Below are 20,070 nucleotides of genomic sequence, written 5' to 3'. Positions count from 1 at the left end.
GTTGGCTGCCAGTGACTTATTATGTTTTGCTTGTCAAAAAGTTCTGAATCTCTACTTATAGTTTGGTTGTATCTAGATACCATGAAGTTATGAAAGTTGATGCTCTTGTGTCCTGAATTTTGTTTTTGTCGATTTAGTTCTGGCAATTGCCCTTTTTGTAGAAACTTGAAAGTATGAATTAAATTAGGTCATGTATGGTTCAGCCTAGGAGAGTCAACCATACTTTTTTCATACTTACATGCGTATGCGTATGCGTATGGAAAACGTGTGGAAAAAACTATGCTTAGAACCCATCTCCATTTGTGTGCTTGCCTCTTGCGCGCAACTCTTACTCAATCCGGATTCTACTTACACCATGGGATATTGCCATTTCAGTGCTTTTCGTCACCCACCTTGTGATGCATTGGAAATGCCAATAACCTGGTCACTTAACAAACTTACGGAACGAATTCTTGGCGGCGCTCTAAGTCACGCATCCCATGACGCATTAGAAATTCCCATGCCCACTCGGGATGGTCAGATACCCCTTGGTGATCCTCTTTGTCACCCATCCGATGTGATGTATGAGAAGTTCCCAGCTTAGGGGGCCAGCAGATATTCCCTTTCCTAGTGCGCTTCCAAGATGGTCTAAGAGATATTGCATCTCCGATGCTCTAGTCATCGTTTGATGATGCATCTCAAATACACCCTCTCGCTTATGGATCTGGTTATTTCGATAATTCATTTAGAATCATTGTTCGTTAAGCGATAGCTAATTTAGCAAAAGCTTTTGTTGTTTTTACCTTCTCTTTTGCTTTCATCTAAGGATTGACCACCGCCTTCTATTGTCGGTAACCGGGTTCAGGTTGAACCTTCATGTGCTTTGCATAAAGTGGATTTGGAGAGTAAGCTAGAAAAGTGTTTTCATGATTCATAAAGTGCCTCTTTCTTGTTTCTCTTCCTCCTTGATTTCTTTCTCTTCTTTGTCAACTTTCACGTACTTGTACTCCTCTGAGTCCTGATGGCAGGAGGCGTTGCTTCCATGGTCGATTGCTGCAGATTCGAATTGGAGTCTTCCTTGAAGAACGGACTCTTCCCAGGAGAAGAATCTGCTGGTGCTTTGATACCACTGAAACTGGTGAGTCACTTGCCAAGGAGGCGGCAACAATCTTGAACGTGAACAGAAAACAGCAAAGTGAACTTGAAAATACAATGACACAAGAGAAATGGAATAAAATGAATTGATATATTACGTCTTCAAAAGGCCAAAATGACCTATGAGACCAGTCCGTTACAAACTGGTGAATCTGATACCATGTCTGGGTCCAAAAGGAGATACTAAAATGAATCTAGAAGTGCTACAAGATGGAGCTGTATAGGGTATGTGTGACCACTGATAGATTCAGAGGCATACCAGCAGCTAGCTAGATATGCCATACAGAGCCAGAGACAGAGATTCAGAGAGGGTTTCAGACCCTTCTCTAGAGGCATGAGCTATCACAACCAGAGACGTCTTTGACTATTTCCGCTTGAGTTACACAGACACAGAGATAGTTAACTGAGGAGATCTGGAGAGACAATACCAGAGACAAATTACTGATTTCTTCACACCAGACATTGGACAGATAGAGGAGCAGCCACCACTGCAAGGCGCAGCCCATACTCAACTCACACTGCGGTACTCTCATTGACCGAGCATTGGAGCTAGGGAGATCGAGACGCCCACGACTGAGGAGAGGAGCTTCACATCATCGATGGAGACTACAACAAATGATTCGAGCCATACTATCTTGACATCCAGAATACAGATGAGGATGGATTCATCACTCATTATATCACCCTCTTGTATTGGGTACGAGAGAGAGAGTGCGGCAGAGCTCCACTCTTAGAAGCACTTTGCCCCTCAGCCCTTGGGGATATTTTTTTACTTCATGATGAATTGACAAGGTTACAACTGTTCTGGGTGCCCACACACTCATTGTCTGGTACAGCTAGAGTCGCAATCTGGGAACTAATGGTACTCTGGACTCTACAGTTTTATAGGTACTTTGCTCCAAAAACTTAAAAAGTCCAAAAGGAACCTAAAAGTCACTGGTTCCAGTTCTGTTCGAGTTCAGCCGATTTGGGGATGCCACGTTACCTCTTTGAGACAGGTGGAGTGAAAGACGAAATTGTTGGCTTAAGAGGCACGCAATAGGTGTATGGAGGGGCCTAGGAGCTACACCCTGCCTCACTTTCATGTAATTGGCCTCTTGCTTTTGCTCTAGAGCTTACCCTAAGGCAGCTGGAGCCTCTCTTGCTGCTCCCATTGCAGTATAATTTAGTTCCATCGCGAAGGAGAAGGACTTTCCTTGCGAAAAAGCTAAGTTCGGTGTTAGTTCTAAATGACGAGTGTTGAAAAGTGACTATTTTCCCCTTTTGTTTATTTGTTAGTTTGTTTTTGTTCGGTATTATAGGCAGTTCTCGATTTTGAAGCAGTTTTAGTGGAGGCTTTGCATGTGTTGGTATTCGAAAAGCCATCTTCCGATAAAAATCAGACTAGGGAATTGAGATTTCTGAGTTAGGGTGTAGACCCTTCAACCAAGAGTTGGAAGTCTCTACTGAGTCCTTGCAGCGGAGCAAATAGTCTCGAGGGCCATGCTGTCTAGTTAGTTCTGTTGTTGAACAGTTGACTTTGGACATAAGTCTGGGACTTGTGCCTCACTATTTTTGTCCACAGTCCTTGTGATCTTTTGCACAGTTATAAAGAATCTTTCTTTAGGGAGGGGATTAGTCCATCTTCTTGTCCCAAATATGGTGTCAACTATGTGTCTCTCTTTTCTCTCTTTTGTCCACAGATGATTAGGTATTATGATATTGTTATATGCCTACTATGACAAATATAGGTAAAAAGCACCAAGCAGGGTCGTCAAGAGACAGAGCGGGAGGTGAAAGATGAAAAGTTTATGAGAGTCGGAGACAGCTAGAAGAACAGTCTAAGAAGAGACATGGAAGGGCTAGGAGGACAGTGGTTCTATGTAGGAGGACAGTGGTTCCATAGAACCCCTTCTTCCAATTTTACTTCTTTGCTCCACACAAATAGAACCAGAGACAGACAAGTTAACACTTGGCCCTCGGCCATAGCTCTGAAGGGATTGACTTTGGCCTATTAGAGGCATTTTCCATCCTTAGCAGAAGCTTGCGTAAAGTATAAAGTTTATCTAGAGTTTAGAAGATCTTCTATGGTCAAATCTAAACTTTGGTCTTGTAAGTTGGACAATCAGTTAGAAGAGTCTTTGTTATAAACATGGTTTTGCAGTTTATCTTGAGTACATGTTGTTGGGGGAACACTTAATTTTTTTCCTACAAACTTTTTCAGGTTGCAAGGGTGTTCAGAAAAATTTCATCAAATTATTCGACAGTTGGGGTGATTGGAGTGCGCAATGATGTTTCGCCTGGATCTGGCCAGGTTGAATCTGGTTATGAAAATGTAATGTCAAATGCTGAGTTGTCAACTTACGGATTCCAGCAAACAGACTACTCAGTAATATTTGGGGAGGACTTTTTTGTTCTGGAAGATGATTTAGGCGAAACAGGATTGTCATCACTTCTAGATATTGCAAGTGTAGAGGAGGGCCTACTTCATTTCCTTTATGCGAGTATTTCTAAGGTAGCAAATGCACCTTCTTTTGAGTTTGCGTTGTTTAGGTTGATGTTCTCCTGTTGCTTTGGACCACATGCACCTCATGTTTACATCCTAAAAGCTGGATATGCCATGAAAAAACCAGGAGATTGAGCTGTTACAAAAGGTTTCCTTGAAGGATTTGCCACCAGCTACTTATTGTAGAACAAATTGTGAGGGCAGAAAAAACAAAGTTATTACTTTACCTGAAAAGCTTTATCATCTTCTCATACGGATAGATAGATGCCATTTTTAAAATTTGAGGGACATGAATGGCACAATAGATCCAAAAACTTGTATTTTAAATGTATTGCCAAATACTGATAAGACTGTAATCACCGATCTCAAAATTGATGAGTTGATTTTTTACCTTGTAATCAAGTTATTATCAGCTTGAATTGCTCTTATCTCATCAGCAGCTGCCACATCAGTTACTTGGTTTCAGCAGCAACTGTGTGCAATTGAGTGTGTGTAAAGTAGTCACAGAAATGAGGCGGGTTAAATCAGTCAGTTTCTGGTTTCCATCTTCAGAGGAGATCCAGTATGTTAGGGTTTAAAATATAGCTGCCCCCTCTCATGGTCTTTCTTCTGGTCTAAATAAGTCACTGGTTCAAGCTACCCAGTCCGTACTCAACGTTCAACAAGCGAAATGTTTTGAAACAAACATGACACAAGGTGACAAAATGACTTTCGGGTCTTGCTTGCTGTGATACTTGTAGGGGCAACTAGAGCTACTTTCTTGCAAGATATGAAACAATTATCTCTCCCGATCTCACACACATGTGCATGTCATATACATGGGTATTAGAAGTTTGCTTCTTTTGTATGCTCTCTCTCATTAGGCTTATCCGCCAGGACCTAACTCAGCTTGACACCAGGAGGACCTGGATACAGCCGGCACAAGAACTGGGCATGAAGATGGCTTTCTATAGAGAGCATCTTCTCCAGCTCATTGGGGATGGTTTTGTGACGAGGCCCAGATACATGGACACCCACTTATCTCATGGGATATGATGCGCTCTTGGCCAAATACGCAAATCTTCACACCAGCTTCGGATCAAGACTGGTAGGTACAGCGGAGTACAAGCAGAGGCCAGGACATGTCCCCTATGTCACATGGAGCCAGAGACAGAGTTGCACTATACATGCCACTGCCCAGTTTACTATGAGATACGAGGCCGCTTTCACTGCCTGTTCAGGGAGGGCTTTGGACACTTTCTAGAGTCATGGGATATGAGGATCAGAGATGTCTGGGACTGTTTTTGCTCGAGCTGCACATACATAGAGAGAGCCTGATGAGATGAGAGGCTAGCCAGTCTCAGAGACGGATCATAGACTTCTTTAGAGTGGAGCGGACACTGGGCGGCAGGAGGAGCAGCTACTATAGAAGAGCTCACATTCTCCGTATATCTGAGGTACGCTGATCGATCGAGCGACCGAGTTAGGGAGATCTAGACGCCCACGACGGCAGAGGATTACTCAATACCGTCGGAGATTGCAGCAGAGGATCTGGGACACTTTGGCCCGACATACACACCGCCCGGTTAGACTACTGACCATGGAGGAGATTGATTAGATCCGCCAACGAGCGATAATGGATCTCTTCTGATTCACCCTGCTCATCTTGTACCACACACATACCCACATTGTGTCACATTAGCCCTCATTCACTACTCCCACCCCTCCCTTGCTCGTATCATACGCACTTCCCTTTTTAGTACCTTCTCTTTTCTTTTTGTTTTCGGTACTCAGATTCACCGCATTGTAACTTTTTGGTCTCATAGGTCATTTTGGCCTTTTGAAGACGTTAATGTAACATTTCATCTCTCTCTCTCTCTCTCTCTCTCTCTCTCTCTATATATATATATATATATATATATATATATATATATATATATATATATATAATCCCGTTGGCCCGAGTAGGGAGAGGGCTTGATAGGCTTGAAGCTCCCAATTCCATCACTCCCACTCGAGGGAATTCCCGATGTGCTTGCATGTCCTTTTCCTTTGTCAACTGGGGCACTTTGCGCGGCTTGGGCGTTCATCAGGTTGACCTATATGAACTGCTGCATGAGCGCGGCTTGGGCCTCCATAAGAGACTCCAACCGGCTCACTCTGTCTTCCCGGGGGGGGGTCATCCCCCCCCTCCATGAAATGAGTCTTCGTCCGCGTGAATTCGGAGACGAAGGCGCGGACTCAAACCTTGGGCCGGCTTCGTTGATAGTATCTAGGCGTTGTAGCCTCCCTTGCAAGCGTATCCACTTGGAATACTCCCAAGAGTCAACTACCCCGTCCTCCGCGATCTCTTCCAATCTTGCAGCGGGTAAGGACGTGCTGCTAGGGTCACTTTCCGTGGGTCTCTGTGCCCCTCTGTTAGGCATAGACCGGCCATATGGAGGCTTCCGTAGTAATACTCCAAGTAGCACTAGCAGCTCGTCAGTCAGCTGGAACTTCTCAGTAAACCAACGAGGAGGGGCTGCTCAACGGACACTGCCTTGGAGAGCAACCCCGACCCGAGACTGTCGTCACTGTGGGGGTGCTCACTGGGATAATGATTGTCACAAGGCTAGCTCACAGTCTCGAGCTCACTCCGCTTGGGCCAATGAGTCTAACGTGGACAGAGCAGGTACATCGCGAGTACAAATCACCGAAATCACGGAGCAAGAAACAAAAAGCGGACCCAAGGAGCCGACTGAAGGAACAATTCGTGTGGGAGCCATCAAAACTTCCCTACACTGCCTGGCGGCACGCATTAAACCGATTCCAAACATGTATGTCAAGACAGTGATCAACGACCAATCACAATTGGCGATGCTCGACTCTGGAGCGAGTCACAACTTCATCTCACCGTCGTGCGCCAAACGCTTGGGGGTAAGGACTTCCAAGCCCGGAGGAGGACGAAGTATCTCAGTAGGCTTTGTCCAAGGTGAAGATTCAAACACAGCGATGGCCTATGACGTGGTTGTCCAGGTAGGTGAATGGCGGGCAAGAGTGGATTTCATTGTCATGCCCATGGACTCCTACGACATGATGTTCGGCCTAGCCTGGTATGACTCCTATGTGATGGGGTTGTATGCCAAGGGTATGAATCAACTCATGCTGGACAAATGGAAAAGGGGTGATTGTTCTGATCATTCGACCAATGGACACGCCTCCTGCCCGCAAAACCACTCAAGCGAAAACTCCTCCTAAACCAAAGCCTTACATACCACCTCAAGCCCAAGGGCAGGTCAATGCGGCCCAGACTAAACCAAGCCGCTTGACACCAACATCAACTAGAGCAGAAAAAGGGAAGGCTCGCGTCAGCTGGGACGACCTAGTCCCAGACTCGATGTGGATCTCCCCAAAGCAAGCAGAAAAGGCTCTCAAATAAGGGGCTCAGATTCACTGCTGTGTAATGAAAGTAACACTGGCAGACTCAGAAGAGGAATGCACTATAGGAGATAGTCGCATCATCAAGGTGATTGAAGAATTCAAAGATGTGGTACCGCCTCAGCTTCCTGCCGGCCTCCCACCTAACCGAGCGGTGGACCACAAAATCGAACTAGTGCCTGGCCAGTCGCCGCCAGCCCGACCACCATACAGGATGGATGCCACGCAACTACAAGAACTCAAGAAACAACTGGGGGAACTACTTGAAGCTGGATTCATCAGGCCGAGCAAGTCGCCTTACGGGGCCCCAATTCTATTTGTCACGAAGAAGGATGGCTCGTCCTGGCTCTGCGTAGATTACACAGCACTGAATAAAATAACTATCCGGAACAGATACCCTCTGCCGCACATGGATGATCTAACAGACAGGTTGTTGGGGGCAAAGTTTTTCACTAAAGTCGACCTACGATCGGGATACCACTAAATCCGGATTGTAGATGAAGATGTACACAAGACAGCTTTCAGGTCCCGCTACGGAGCTCACGAACTGCTAGTGCTCCCCTTTGGCCTCACCAACGGAGTGGCCACCTTCTCAGCAGGAATGGATACAGACTTCGGCGACGTGTTGGATGAATTCCTTATTGTGTATCTAGATGACCTACTGATCCACAACAAGACTTATGAAGAGCACGTAGAACATGTACGCCAGGTGCTCCGCAAACTCAGAGAATGCAAGTGGTATGCAAAGTTGGAAAAATGCGTCTTCGCAGTACAGGAAGTGGAATTCTTGGGCTTCTTGGTCACTGTTGATGGGATCCAAGTGGATCCTAAAAAGATTGAGGCTGTAGTAAACTAGCCTGCTCCCCGAACCGTCACACAGGTGCGCGAGTTCGTGGGCTTTACTCAATACTGTCGGAAGTCAATCAAAGACTTCTCAAAAATCATGGCTCCTATCACAGACACCACCAAGGGCTCACTAGCTTTCAAGTGGACAGAAGAAGCCCAACGAGCTTTTGAGCATATCAAACAAGTAATGTGCTCTCTGCCAGTACTCCAGCTTCTAGAGTCTGATAAGCCATTTGAAATTCATACCGATGCATCACGTATTGCTCTGGGAGGGGTGCTAATGCAAGAAGAGAGACTAGTGGCCTACATTTCGAAGAAGTTTTCAGACCCTTGGAAGCGATGGGCTACACACGAGCAGGAGATGTATGCAGTGGTGTACTGCCTGGATCAATGGCGTCACTACGTGTTGGACAAGCACGCCAAGGTATACAGAGATAATGTCTCTCTGAAGTATTTTCAGATGCAACCTAAGCTCTCGGACAAACCGAGCCGATGACAAGATCAGCTAGCAGAATATGACCTAGAGATCATTCATAAACCGGGTAAGCAGAATGCGATGCCAGATGCTCTCAGTCGCATGCCCGAGGTCAATGCATTCAGCATAATAAGCGGTGAAGATGTATTGGATCAGATTCATGAGGCCAGTAAGACAGACCCCGTAGTATTACAGATGATGCAGAGTTGGCGACAAGGCAAGACTTCGGTGGGGCTGTTCGACTTGCGGGATGGGCTATGGTATGCTCATAACCGCGTGTATGTACCAGATGATCCAGCACTCAAGGCAAAGTTACTCTGGGAAACCCACGAATGCAAAGTTGCAGGTCACGGTGGGCAAAAGAGATCTTTCGATAAACTAAGCCGTTACTTCTTCTGGCCAAAGATGCAAGAGGATGTGGTTGAGTATGTAAGGACTTGCCCTACGTGCCAACTAGTCAAAGCATAGCGAATAAAGCCAGCAGGGCTTTTGATGTCTATGCCTACACCATATCGACCTTGGGATGTAATCAGCATGGATTTCATTGTCGACTTACCAGAAAGTCACGGATTCACTACCATCTTTGTGATAGTGGATTACTTTTCAAAGCAAGCATACTTCATTCCCGCAAAGCTGCCGCTTACAGCTTACCAGACAGCTCGACTCTTCTTCAAACATGTCTTCAAAAATCATGGATTGCCCCATGCAATTGTGTCAGATCGCGATGGGCGATTCTTGAGTGACACGTGGTGGGAATTATTCAGGCTCTTAGGCACACAACTTAGATTCTCATCAGCCTATCACCCTCAAACAGATGGGCAGATTGAGCGGATTAATCAAGGCATCGAAGACTACATCCGTTGCTATGTTCAGGCAGATCAAAAGGATTGGACAGATTTCCTAGAAGTTCTTTAGGTTGAGTACAATAGTAGTGTGCACTCAGGAACAGGATACACACCATTTGAGCTAGCCACGGGCAAAGAAGTGATTACGCCCATGGCTCTTGCGTCGGGCACCATGCATGCAGAGGATCAGGATGCTGAGTAGTTTTTGATGGCTTGGCACAAGCGCATGGATGTAGCCAGAAAGCACTTGGTAAAGTATCAAGACAACTATGTAGCCAGACACAACGAGAAAGCAAGAACTGAGTTCTTTTAGAAAGTTGACTTGGTACTGGTCAGTGCACAAAACATTAATCTTCCAGAGAACTTGACACCCAAGTTCAACCACCGATACTATGGTCCATATCGAGTTCTTCAAGACTTCAACAACGTATCCTACAAGCTGGAGCTACCTCCAATGTCAGAATCCACAATGTATTCCACATCACCTTACTCAAACGATTTCAAGTTGATGGGAAATACGGCCGTCATGTGCCTCTACTAGACAAAGGAGTGAATCCTTTTGAGCCGGAGATCATTATCAAACACCGTTTTAGACGCAATCTCCTGGAATTCTATGTCAAATGGCAAGGGCGCCCTATGTCAGATTGTACTTGGGTGCCAGAAGACAGAGTCATTGCAATGGACAAGCAGCTGTTACTTTGGTATTACAGAATCCCGGAGCTCAAGCACATGCCCAAAGCATAGAGGTCAGCAACACTGTGCAGCAGACAGAATAAGCAGTAGTAGTAGGATGCATTAGTTCATCAGTTATGCTCAGTTTTTCAAGAAGAATAGATATGCAGATGCGCAAATTATGCAATGTATGCAGTGTGTGGTCAGTTGCCTTAGTCTTGACGAGGACGTCAAGTTCTTTAAGGAGGGGGGAGAATGTTGGGATCCTCGTGGTGGGGAGCCTTTTCCCCGCCGGCCGACGACGCCTTCCGCGTGCCTCGGCGGTCCACCCTCCATCTCAACGTGAGTGGGCTGCCATGCCTCCACGCCCGGGAGGGACCCGGGTCTAAGGTGCCCCGTTTCGGTGGATTTTGCCCCTCTCCGCGGCCACGCTCCTCGCGGGCCTCCGTGCTACAAACCGGTCCCATCGCTCTCGTGAACCACCACGGCTCCGGGAGCCCCCGAATGGCATTTTGCAAAGTGACAACCTCGCTTGGGTTGTGGCCGGGTCCTCGGGGTCCTGTGGTCCAAATCGGCCCGAGAAGCGCCCGCGTGGCCGTTTCGGCGTTTTTCACAGTTTTTGGAACCGCGGCTCCCAGACGGGGCCGACGGGTGATTCTTGAGAGGGATTTCTATCCCAAGCCTTGGGGCTCGGGCAGTATGCTTGAGCGCCGTGAATTGAAGTACTTATAAAGAAGAAGTACTCCACTGTTGGTGATTCGGACGCATCCTGCCGGGGTTGCTGAGAGGGGGCCGATTGTTCAACCGGAGCCGGGGTGGCAATCCTCACGTCTATAAATCCATCTACCCATTTTAGGTTGGAGTTAGGTTAACCCAATCTTCAGAGGCACCGGAGGGGCCTCCGTCCCTTTTTGTAATCATCTTTTTGGAATCAATACAAAAGTGCCCGTCACGGGCTTATTCTCCATATCTTGTCGCGCGTCCCATTTGAAGTACTTGCTCAAAGTGTTGTGTAGTCGGCTAACTTGTATTCAGGTGAAGGATTGGCGAACGTGCGCGGCCCCTAAGTCCCATTTACGGGCCGCACTCCAAGGTCCCGATATATATATATATATATATATATATATATATATATATATATATATATATATATATATATACACACACACACACACACACACAACATCGGAGAAGCCACCTTTGCCTGACCCTCCATAGACATGCCCAGAAACATGTACTTTCTTTACTGTTGAGAGGGTAAGGAAAGCCATTGACAAGATGAAGACAGGAAGAGCGCAGGATCATGATGGTACGGTAGCAAAGCACTTTATCCATGCCAGAGATATGCTTGCAGAGGCTCTTGCTATGATGTTTAATAGAGCCATGTATGAGGGTTTCCCTAAGACTTGAAGTATGTCCACTATTGTGCCTATCTTCAAGTCGGGAGATCCTATGCTTCCTGGGAATTACCGAACCATCATGTTTGGTCACACTCTGGCATCAATTCTTGAGCATGAGCTAAGTGGATGGGCAGAGAGATAGGCTATATGCATCAATTCTTGAGCATGAGTTAAGTGGATGGGCAAAGAGAGAGGGCATACGGGCAGCACGATATGCAGGGTTCAGGAGAGGTTTCTCCACTCTTGACCAAATTTTGACACTCAGAGCCATTATTGAGGAGGGTAGACACCATGGCAGGAGGATATATTGTAGCTTTGTGGATTTCCGCAAAGCCTTTGATATAGTGCCACAAGCCAGACTCATACGGAGATTGCAAGACATGGGGGTGCCCATAGAGCTGATCTGGGTGATCTTAGCTTTATACAGGACAATGGTAGGACGGGTACGCACTACTCAGGGCATGTCCGACATGGTTCACTCCACCATTGGGGTGAAGCAGGGTTGTCCCCTATCTCCGACTCTCTTTGGGATATATGTAGATGAGTTTTCAGATTATGTACATACAGAGGGTGATAGAGGTGCTCAACTTGCAGGGACATGGATTCCGTTGCTATTATATGCTGATGATATTGTGCTGATTTCCATTTCTCCAGAAGGGATGCAGCATCATTTGGATGCACTGCATGTATTTGCACGGGACAGTGGATTGTCTGTGAACCTTGGTAAGACCAAGGTAATGGTGTTTAGCACCACGACGCAGTGGGTAAGGAGGTCCGCCCCCACTTTTACATATGGTTGAGAGATTGTGGAGTATGCAGATACATACACTTATCTTGGGGCGGTTTTCAGTGGTCCAATATTTTCCCTGAGACGTGCAGCAGATATGCGATTGACCAGAGCCTATGCAACATTGGGGAGACTTGAGAGGATATGTTCGCAGGTTCAGTTCCAGGAACCTCGAACAAAGCTTTGGCTCTTTTGACACTTTGATCACTTCGGCCATGCTGTACGGAGTGGAGATATGGGACCCCTCAGTTGATCATCATAGCAGAGCTGGCAGTACTGATGGATGGAGATGTATGGAGAAGCCCTTGGTGTCTATGATTTCTCAGATGATTAGGGCCAAGGTCTCAATACGACATGACATTCTTAGGGCGGAGCTCGCTGCTCCTCCATTGGTAGTGGAGGCACTCACTCGATCAGTTTCATTTATGCATAGCACTTGGGCTCTCCCTAGAGACAGATATGCTCGATTAGCACTAGAGTCTTCACGATAGCTGGCATTGCAGGGAGATAGATCATGTTGGTATGCAGAGATGGCATCTTGGTTTTAGTTACATGGCTTTAGTATGGACCGGCTACCCCCATTTCAGTACTCTCTGGATGCACCCTCCATCTTCCTCACAAGGGCAGAGATTACCAGGCTCATCAGACCAGACTTGATTCAGTTGGATACGAAGAGGACATGGATACAACCTACACATGAGCTAGGTACGAAGATGACTTTCTATAGAGAGCATCTTCTTCAACTCACAGAGGATGGTTTTATGGTCGGACCAAGATACATGGATACTCATCTATCCCACGGGATACAAGTGCTATTGGTCAGATACGCACATCCTCACATCAGCTAGAGATCGAGACAGGCAGATTTGGAGGAGTACTCGTTGAGTCCAAGATTTGTCAGGTGTGCCAAATAGAGCCAGAGACAAAGCTACATTACATATGTCACTACCCAGTATACTACGAGATACGAGGCCGCTTTCACTGTCTATTCAAAGAGGGTTTTGGGCCACTTTCTAGAGTCATGAGATACAAGGATCAGAGATGCCTTGGATTATACTTACTGGAGTTTCGCAAACACAGAGGGGCACAATGAAAGAGATCCAGTGACAACGGAAGATTACAGATTTCTTTCAGTCACAGACAGATGAGTTGGAGTAGCCCCCACATCATAACAACACCAGAGGCACCAGCGGCATACTGCTTGATCGGGCGATAGAGTTGGGGCGGTCCCGTTGCCCACGGATGAGAGGGCCCTCTCGATATCGACGTAGATTGCGAGAGAGGATCCATACCATACTGGCGCGACATAGGAGCCGTCCCGGATACTGATGTATATGTATATGATGCCTCGAGTGCCAAAGAGCTCCATTATATCAGCTCACCCTTTTTATTCCCTTTGTATGAGCTTTCACCCCACCCCTACCCACTATTTTTTTTTCAGTTTTTTGTACTTTTTGTACCCAGACCAGGTATTAGATTCACCACGTGTAACCTTTTGGTCTCTTAGGTCATTTTGGCCTTTTGAGGACGTTAATATTACATTTCATTTCATTTCATTTCATTTCTCTCTCTCACACACACACACACACACACACACACTTTTTATTTATTTTTTGTAAATCTGCTTTGAGTAATTACAAGTGGGAAACCTCAAAGCGAGGAAAACCCTCGAAAAGAAAGGGATACAAGAAGCGGAGCACTATGAGGCTGAAAACAGTCAAAGTAAATCCTATAGGTATCAAGAGTGATGTCTCCAGTGTCATAGGCAAAATGCACCGCTTGACCAAGAGATGATTTGAAATAGGGAAAGAGATCAACATAAGTGCCTTGGAACATTAAGGAGTTCCCATGGTGCCAGATGGCCCACATAGTCCAAAAATCTGACCCAGCTCACGAACACCGCAAACTGAGATTGCGGTGATTGGAGCACTCCAAAAAGCCAAAAGTGTCCTGCTTCACTTGCTCCCATGTTTGCTTTTTGTCTTCCTCTAAACCTTCAAACCACTCGCGAGCTTCTCCTTGCACAGGTGCTTTTTTGCATGCTTTACCATTTTTAGTAAAAATTGGTCCAAACGATAATGTTGGCCAACAGTTTTGTGCATTGTAGGCGATTTCGTGCGTGATAGTCCATTAACAGAGATCGATGACAAACTTGGCATTCTGCTGTTCGAAAAGGGGACAGCATGGAGGCACTTTTTAAGACGAAGTTGTCCGGAAGAATTGATTTTGTATCGAATGGTGAAGATTTAGCCTCGACTGCGATAGTCATTGAAGACTTATTCAAGCGGAAGAGAAATCAATTACATCCTTTAGAGGAATCTACATTTAGCGACAACCTTCCAATCAACAATTAGAGAAGAAGTAAAGGGACATCCAGGAATGTGTCCTTCAAGCTTCCCAAAAACCACGTCCCAATAAGTCGATTTCCAATGACCAAAAGATGGGGTGACAATGTGCGTACACAAATGAGTAACCATGAGAGCCCAAGGTTGCTGTTGCTCTACTAAAACTAGCAACAACATAGCTTTCCGAGCCAGAAGATGACGTCGCAAGTCTAAAATAGTTAACCCTTCAAGCCGCTTGCGAGAACACAACTTGTCCATAGATAGAAGCCGAAGACCCTTCTTGCTAGAGGAGGTCCGCCAAAAATGCTCTAAAATATTTGACATGAGGCCAGGATAACAGAGGCAAGTAAAACTGCACATAAGCCACAAGGATGCATTGGACAATCCGGAGACGCACATGAAGTGGCCACGTGGAAAGTTTTCAATAATTCAACTTGGAATGCAGACATTGGAGCACCCAATCTAGTTTCTGCATAGCCGATACATTCCACCCCAGCGGATAACCCAAATGGCGAACTAGAACATGTGGAGGAACAATCTCCCCAGGCCACAATGTCTTATGCCAGTCACATTCTTTCAGAGGCAGTAGCTTGGATTTGCAAAAGTTAACTTTGAGACTTGTTGCCAATCCAAACAAGTGAAGAGTATTCATAATCTGTTGTACATCATCATAGTTATTGCGAGGCATGAACAAAGAGTTATCCGCATAAGCTTGACCAGCAAACTGTCGTCCAGAAGGTAAAGTCAGGCCATGTAGCCTACCAGTGGAAGTCAAGGAATCCAAATACATAAACAAGGGACTAGTAGCAATCGCATAAAGCAAAGCACTCAGAGGGCAGCCCTGCCTTACCGACTGTCCCAAAGGCCAAGATTCTGTGAGAGATCCATCCAGTAAGCCTACAGAAGTGCTGTGTGCATACAAGAAAAGTACGACACGGGATAGCCTAGGCCCAAAGCCCAAGTGTTGCATGGTATCCGCAATATAATCCCAAAGAACAATATCAAATGCCTTTTCAATGTGGACCTGCATGACCAAGACATCCTGTCGAGTATATTTTGCATATTCCATTCCAATGATGACATTCGTGAGGTTATCAATAATTTGACGTCGTGGAATGAAGCCGTATTGGGATTGATGCAAGCCTTCCTGCAAAAAGCACTTGAGTCGGTTAGCAAGCATTTTTGCCATTAATTTATATACCACAGGCATGAGTGTAATAGGGCGGATCATACCATAGATCTTGTACCAGGTTCTAGTCCACCGAATAGACCACCATACAGAATAGTGCAACGGAGCAGAAAGACATTATGAGTCAGGTCAACGAGCTTTTAGAGAAGGGGCTGATTCAGCCCAATTGATCCCCTTTTTGTTTGCCTGTACTCCTAGTGCAGAAGAAGGATGGTTTATGGCGCATGTGCATTGACTACCGCACTTCGAATAAGAATACCATCAAGAACAGGTTCCCTGTACCGAGGATAGATGACATTCTTGATTGGCTTGAGGGAGCGTCACTGTTTACCCGGATAGACATTAAGAGTGGTACCACCAGATATGCATTAGGCTAGCAGATGTCCATAAGACTACGTTTTCCATGAGTTTCTTGTCATGCCATTCGGTCTTACCAATGCTCCTGCCATGTTCAATAGAATGATGGGACAAAATATTTAGACCACATAGAAATTTTGTGGGTACATTCTTTGATGACATGATTGTCTACTCAAAGTCTGAAGAGGAGCATAGGGATCACTTGACCATAGTTTTCAATGAGCTACGCAAGAACATGCTACTCATTAATGCGAAAAAGAGTAAAATCTTTTTGGAAGAGATTCACTTCCTTGGGCACATTGTTTCATAGGATGGGGTATGTATGGATCCTGCCAAAGTGGAAGCAATCAGGTCATGGCCAGACTTGGACATACATGACGTTCGAAGGTTTTTAGGCTCATGTTTCTACTACAGGAGGTTCATCCGAAATTTTACTGAGATTGCTTCTCCACTTCATTCGCTGCAAGGGAAAGCAGTTACTTTCAAGTGGACAACCAAGGAAATTTTATCCTTCAAACACGTGAAAGAAAAGCTGACTTCAAATCCAGTAATCATTTTGCGAGATCTTTCGAAGCATTTTGTGGTTCAATGTGATGCATGTGGCCACAACCTTGGTGCAATTCTAGTGTAGAATTGCCGAGTAGTCGCATATGAGAGCAGAATTCTTTTGGAGACTGCAAGGAACTTGCAAGTTTATGAGAATGAATTGCTGGCAGTAATTCACGCTCTCACTAGTTGGAAACACTATTTGCTAGGGGCTATTTTGTTGTCCTAACAAATCATCAAACCTCGCGATACTTTCTCACACAAACAAAGTTGTCTGAGAAACACATGCGATGGCAAACATCTTGTCAGTGTTCCATTTTCATATTGTGCATGTGCAAGGGAAAAAGAACGCGGTGGCTGATGCGTTGTCACGGGAGCCCCAAATTTCGGCAGTGTCAATTACGTACCATTGTGAACTGGACGAAATGAAGTCACAATATGCTGAAGATTCAGATTTTGCAAGGATCTATGATCAGCTTTTTGATGGGCAACGTCATGAGCACTATATGCTTAAGAATGACTTTCTCATGATGCATGGAAAGTTATGCGTTACTAAACAGTTACGGCCAAAGGTTTTGATGGAAAGTCATGCTCCACCATATGCTGGGCATCGTGGAATTGATGCGACAGTGAAAGGGGTTGAGGCATTCTTCTATTGGCCAGCTTTACGTCAAGATGTTGACACATTTGTAAGATCATGCCTAGTATGTCAAAAAGTCAAATTTGACAGGCAAAAGCAACCGGGATTGTTGCAGCCATTGCCGATCCCTGATAGGCCATGGAAAAGCATAACGATGGACTTTATCTTTGATCTTCCAAGAATGCAAACAGACAATGATGGGATTTGAACTATCATTTGTAGGTTCAGTAAGCAGACCCGTTTGATTCCTGTTAGGAAGAAGATAAAGCCAGAACATATGGTCAAGATATTCATGAGCAGTATCATGGGATGCCTCAATCGATCGTCGGTGACAGGGATTCATGTATGACGAGACTTTTCAGGAAGGCATTGTTTGAAAGCATGGGCACGACGCGAAAGTTCTCATCTTTGTTTCATCCACAAACTGATGGACAATCAAAAGAAGCAAAATCTACTCTCCTAGATCTGCTCAAATGTTATATGTCAGAGCACAAGGCAACTTGGGAACATCATCTCCCATTGGTTGAATATGCTTACAAAAACATTGTGCATACATCAACAGGTAAGGCACCATTCGAGATAGGGGAAGGATGGAAGAAAGTCCCTCCCATTTTGCAAACTGAAGACAAGATATTTGAGTCAGACAAATATGTGCAAGATATGGCTGAAACATATAGGAAGATAAAGATTGCTCTTGAGAAGACCCAGGCTAAGCAAAAGAAAGCTGGTGATCGTCACCATCGTGAACTTGTATTTACTAAGTGATTGGGTATTTCATGCTTTGAAAAGGCGAGGTTAAGGAAATGGAAAGGTAAGGAACGTTTGCTTTCTAAGCTCAATATTCGATATTATGGTCCTTTTTAGATTTTAAAAAAGATCAGCGATGTAGCTTACAGGTTGAAGCTACCAGATGGCTGGAAAATACATAATGCTTTTTATGTCAGTCTTCTTAGGCCCTTGGCTGGTAATGTGTCAGAGAATATACTTGATGAGGAACAACCCGAAGTGGAAGAATTGGATGAGATTCTTGTTCCTGACGGATATATGCACATAAAGAAAGGAAGGTTAGAGGAAAGGTTACAAGATGCTATTTGGTGAAGTTCAAGAACTATCCATCATTGGATGCTAAATGGATGGAAGATTTTGAACTGATTGATTCATCTCAACTATTGCAACTATATCTTGAAGTCTTTCAGATGGAACTCACGATGACTTGATGTAGCTCTTTGGAGCAAGTTAAGAGCATGGTTCGTGATGCTCAAAGGAGGAGTTTAGCAATTGTATCTACTCTTTCCAGACACAGTTTGGCTAGAGAAGTTTGTGCTTGAGAGTACACTTGAAGACTTCTATGCTTGATATATGTGTGGTAGCTAGGTTGGTGGGATTGTCTAGTCGTCCAATGCTACATTTTCGGAAGCATGTATATCTTGGATTCCCATCATAGAATATATGTGATATCAGGAGATATCAACATATATTATTGGCATGCAAGCGAGGTCGCTTGCAGTATTTCAAGGGTGGGTATGTCACAAGGGGGTGTACTTTTCCTATTGCCTTGTTTAAATATGTACTACATATTTTTATTTATTTCATTTTTACTTATTTTCCGCGGAACCCTTGTCAGTCTAGGATTGGGCGGGCTAGTTAGCACTGAATTCTGATGAGTATGGAAGCCTGTGTGCGCCATAAGAGGATTTAGGCCACTCGGCAAGTCACTTACAACTTTATAAGTTGGTGGGAACTAGGGAATTAACTCAAAAGAGGCAAACTGGACACATGGCAGTAGGAAAGCAATCTGTAGCTTAACACAGACACTCCACACTCTCATCCCAAGAGGGGGCGCCCAAAAATGAGAGAAGGCTGATTTTTCAACAAGTGACCTACAGTGTGTGTGTGAGTAGTGGGTGCAGGTTTACAGCTTGAATGGAAATCTTGCCTTCTCCTTTGTCTCTTGTAGCACGATGATCTGCTCTCGCATATCTCTCCCCCCCCCTTTCAAGGTAGGATCCGTAAGTACGTACAGATCTGTATAGTACAGTACATCAGTACGGTGCGTACCTACCGTATGGATTCGTACTGTACGTTTGTGTGTGTGTGTGCGTGTGTGTGTGTTTTTGTGGGGCGGTGCTGTGGGTAATGTGTGGGAAAAAACCCTATTGCGTCTTCAATTTTTGGTTTGCCCTTCTTTAGCCTTATCCCAACGCCTAATTTTGTAGACAGTTCGAAACAACTTGGATCTCTAGAGCACACACGAATGTCTTGCGGTGGTGAATATAGGAGGGCAAGCACGTTTAGGAACTTGTATGAAAGCTTTGCCTTGGTTTGTCGAATAGTGAACTAATATCCCTGGAGTGATACTTATGAATTTTTTAATCAAGTACATACCGTATTGTAGGGTTTTGGCTTTAAAAAAAATACCTACGAATTTTACGTACCTAACAACTCTATCCATTCGGTACTACGTACAGGTCGTACCGAATACGTACCGTACCTTACCTACCTTACCACCTTGCCCCCTTTGCACAAATGGTAAAGCCCCACTAGTTTGGTTTCTCAGTTGACTGTACAGTTCTGGGGGTTTTAAGGGCGTTTGCCAAGGCAAGAGCCTTTTGAACGGGAACCGGATTAGCTAATTGCTAATTCCCCACAAATACGCACAGTTCCATTGTGAAAGATACCGAATTTGGAGAGTTTTCTTGCGTGGAAACTCGTCGAAATCACAGGGGGACTGTCCCATTGCGGGCGGGAGCCCTTGGGACACGTGTAGATGTGTTTGCTCTGCTTAAAACGATCAAAGGTTTTGCACCCAAACTGCAAGAGAACACCAGTGGAGCCTCGCGAAGGCCTTGGGATGCTCAGACAGGGATTTGGGCACCTGGTAGTGACAAAACATGGAATTAGAGCACGCATTCTGTTACAGCTCACCAAAGAGCTTTTAAATTGCAAGGGAATC

General features: G+C 45.2%; 1 protein-coding gene across 9 annotated transcripts in view; it reads left to right on the top strand.

Annotated features, from left to right (window-relative positions):
- Positions 1-20,070, top strand: part of LOC147458478 (uncharacterized) — a 194,676-nt gene that overhangs the window by 62,774 nt on the left and 111,832 nt on the right. For all 9 annotated transcript variants that reach the window (XM_086513109.1, XM_086513108.1, XM_086513107.1 and 6 more), the window contains one exon: positions 3,338-3,628. In XM_086513109.1, coding sequence (XP_086369235.1) covers positions 3,338-3,628 — 291 coding nt within the window. The remainder of the gene's footprint in view (positions 1-3,337; positions 3,629-20,070) is intronic.

The sequence above is a fragment of the Adiantum capillus-veneris genome, chromosome 5 (genome assembly GCF_014529385.1).
Source record: "Adiantum capillus-veneris isolate H3 chromosome 5, ASM1452938v2, whole genome shotgun sequence".
Classification (NCBI taxonomy): domain Eukaryota; kingdom Viridiplantae; phylum Streptophyta; class Polypodiopsida; order Polypodiales; family Pteridaceae; genus Adiantum; species Adiantum capillus-veneris.
The sequence above is the reverse complement of the archived record's forward strand: the minus strand, read 5'-3'. Positions and strand labels throughout refer to the sequence as shown.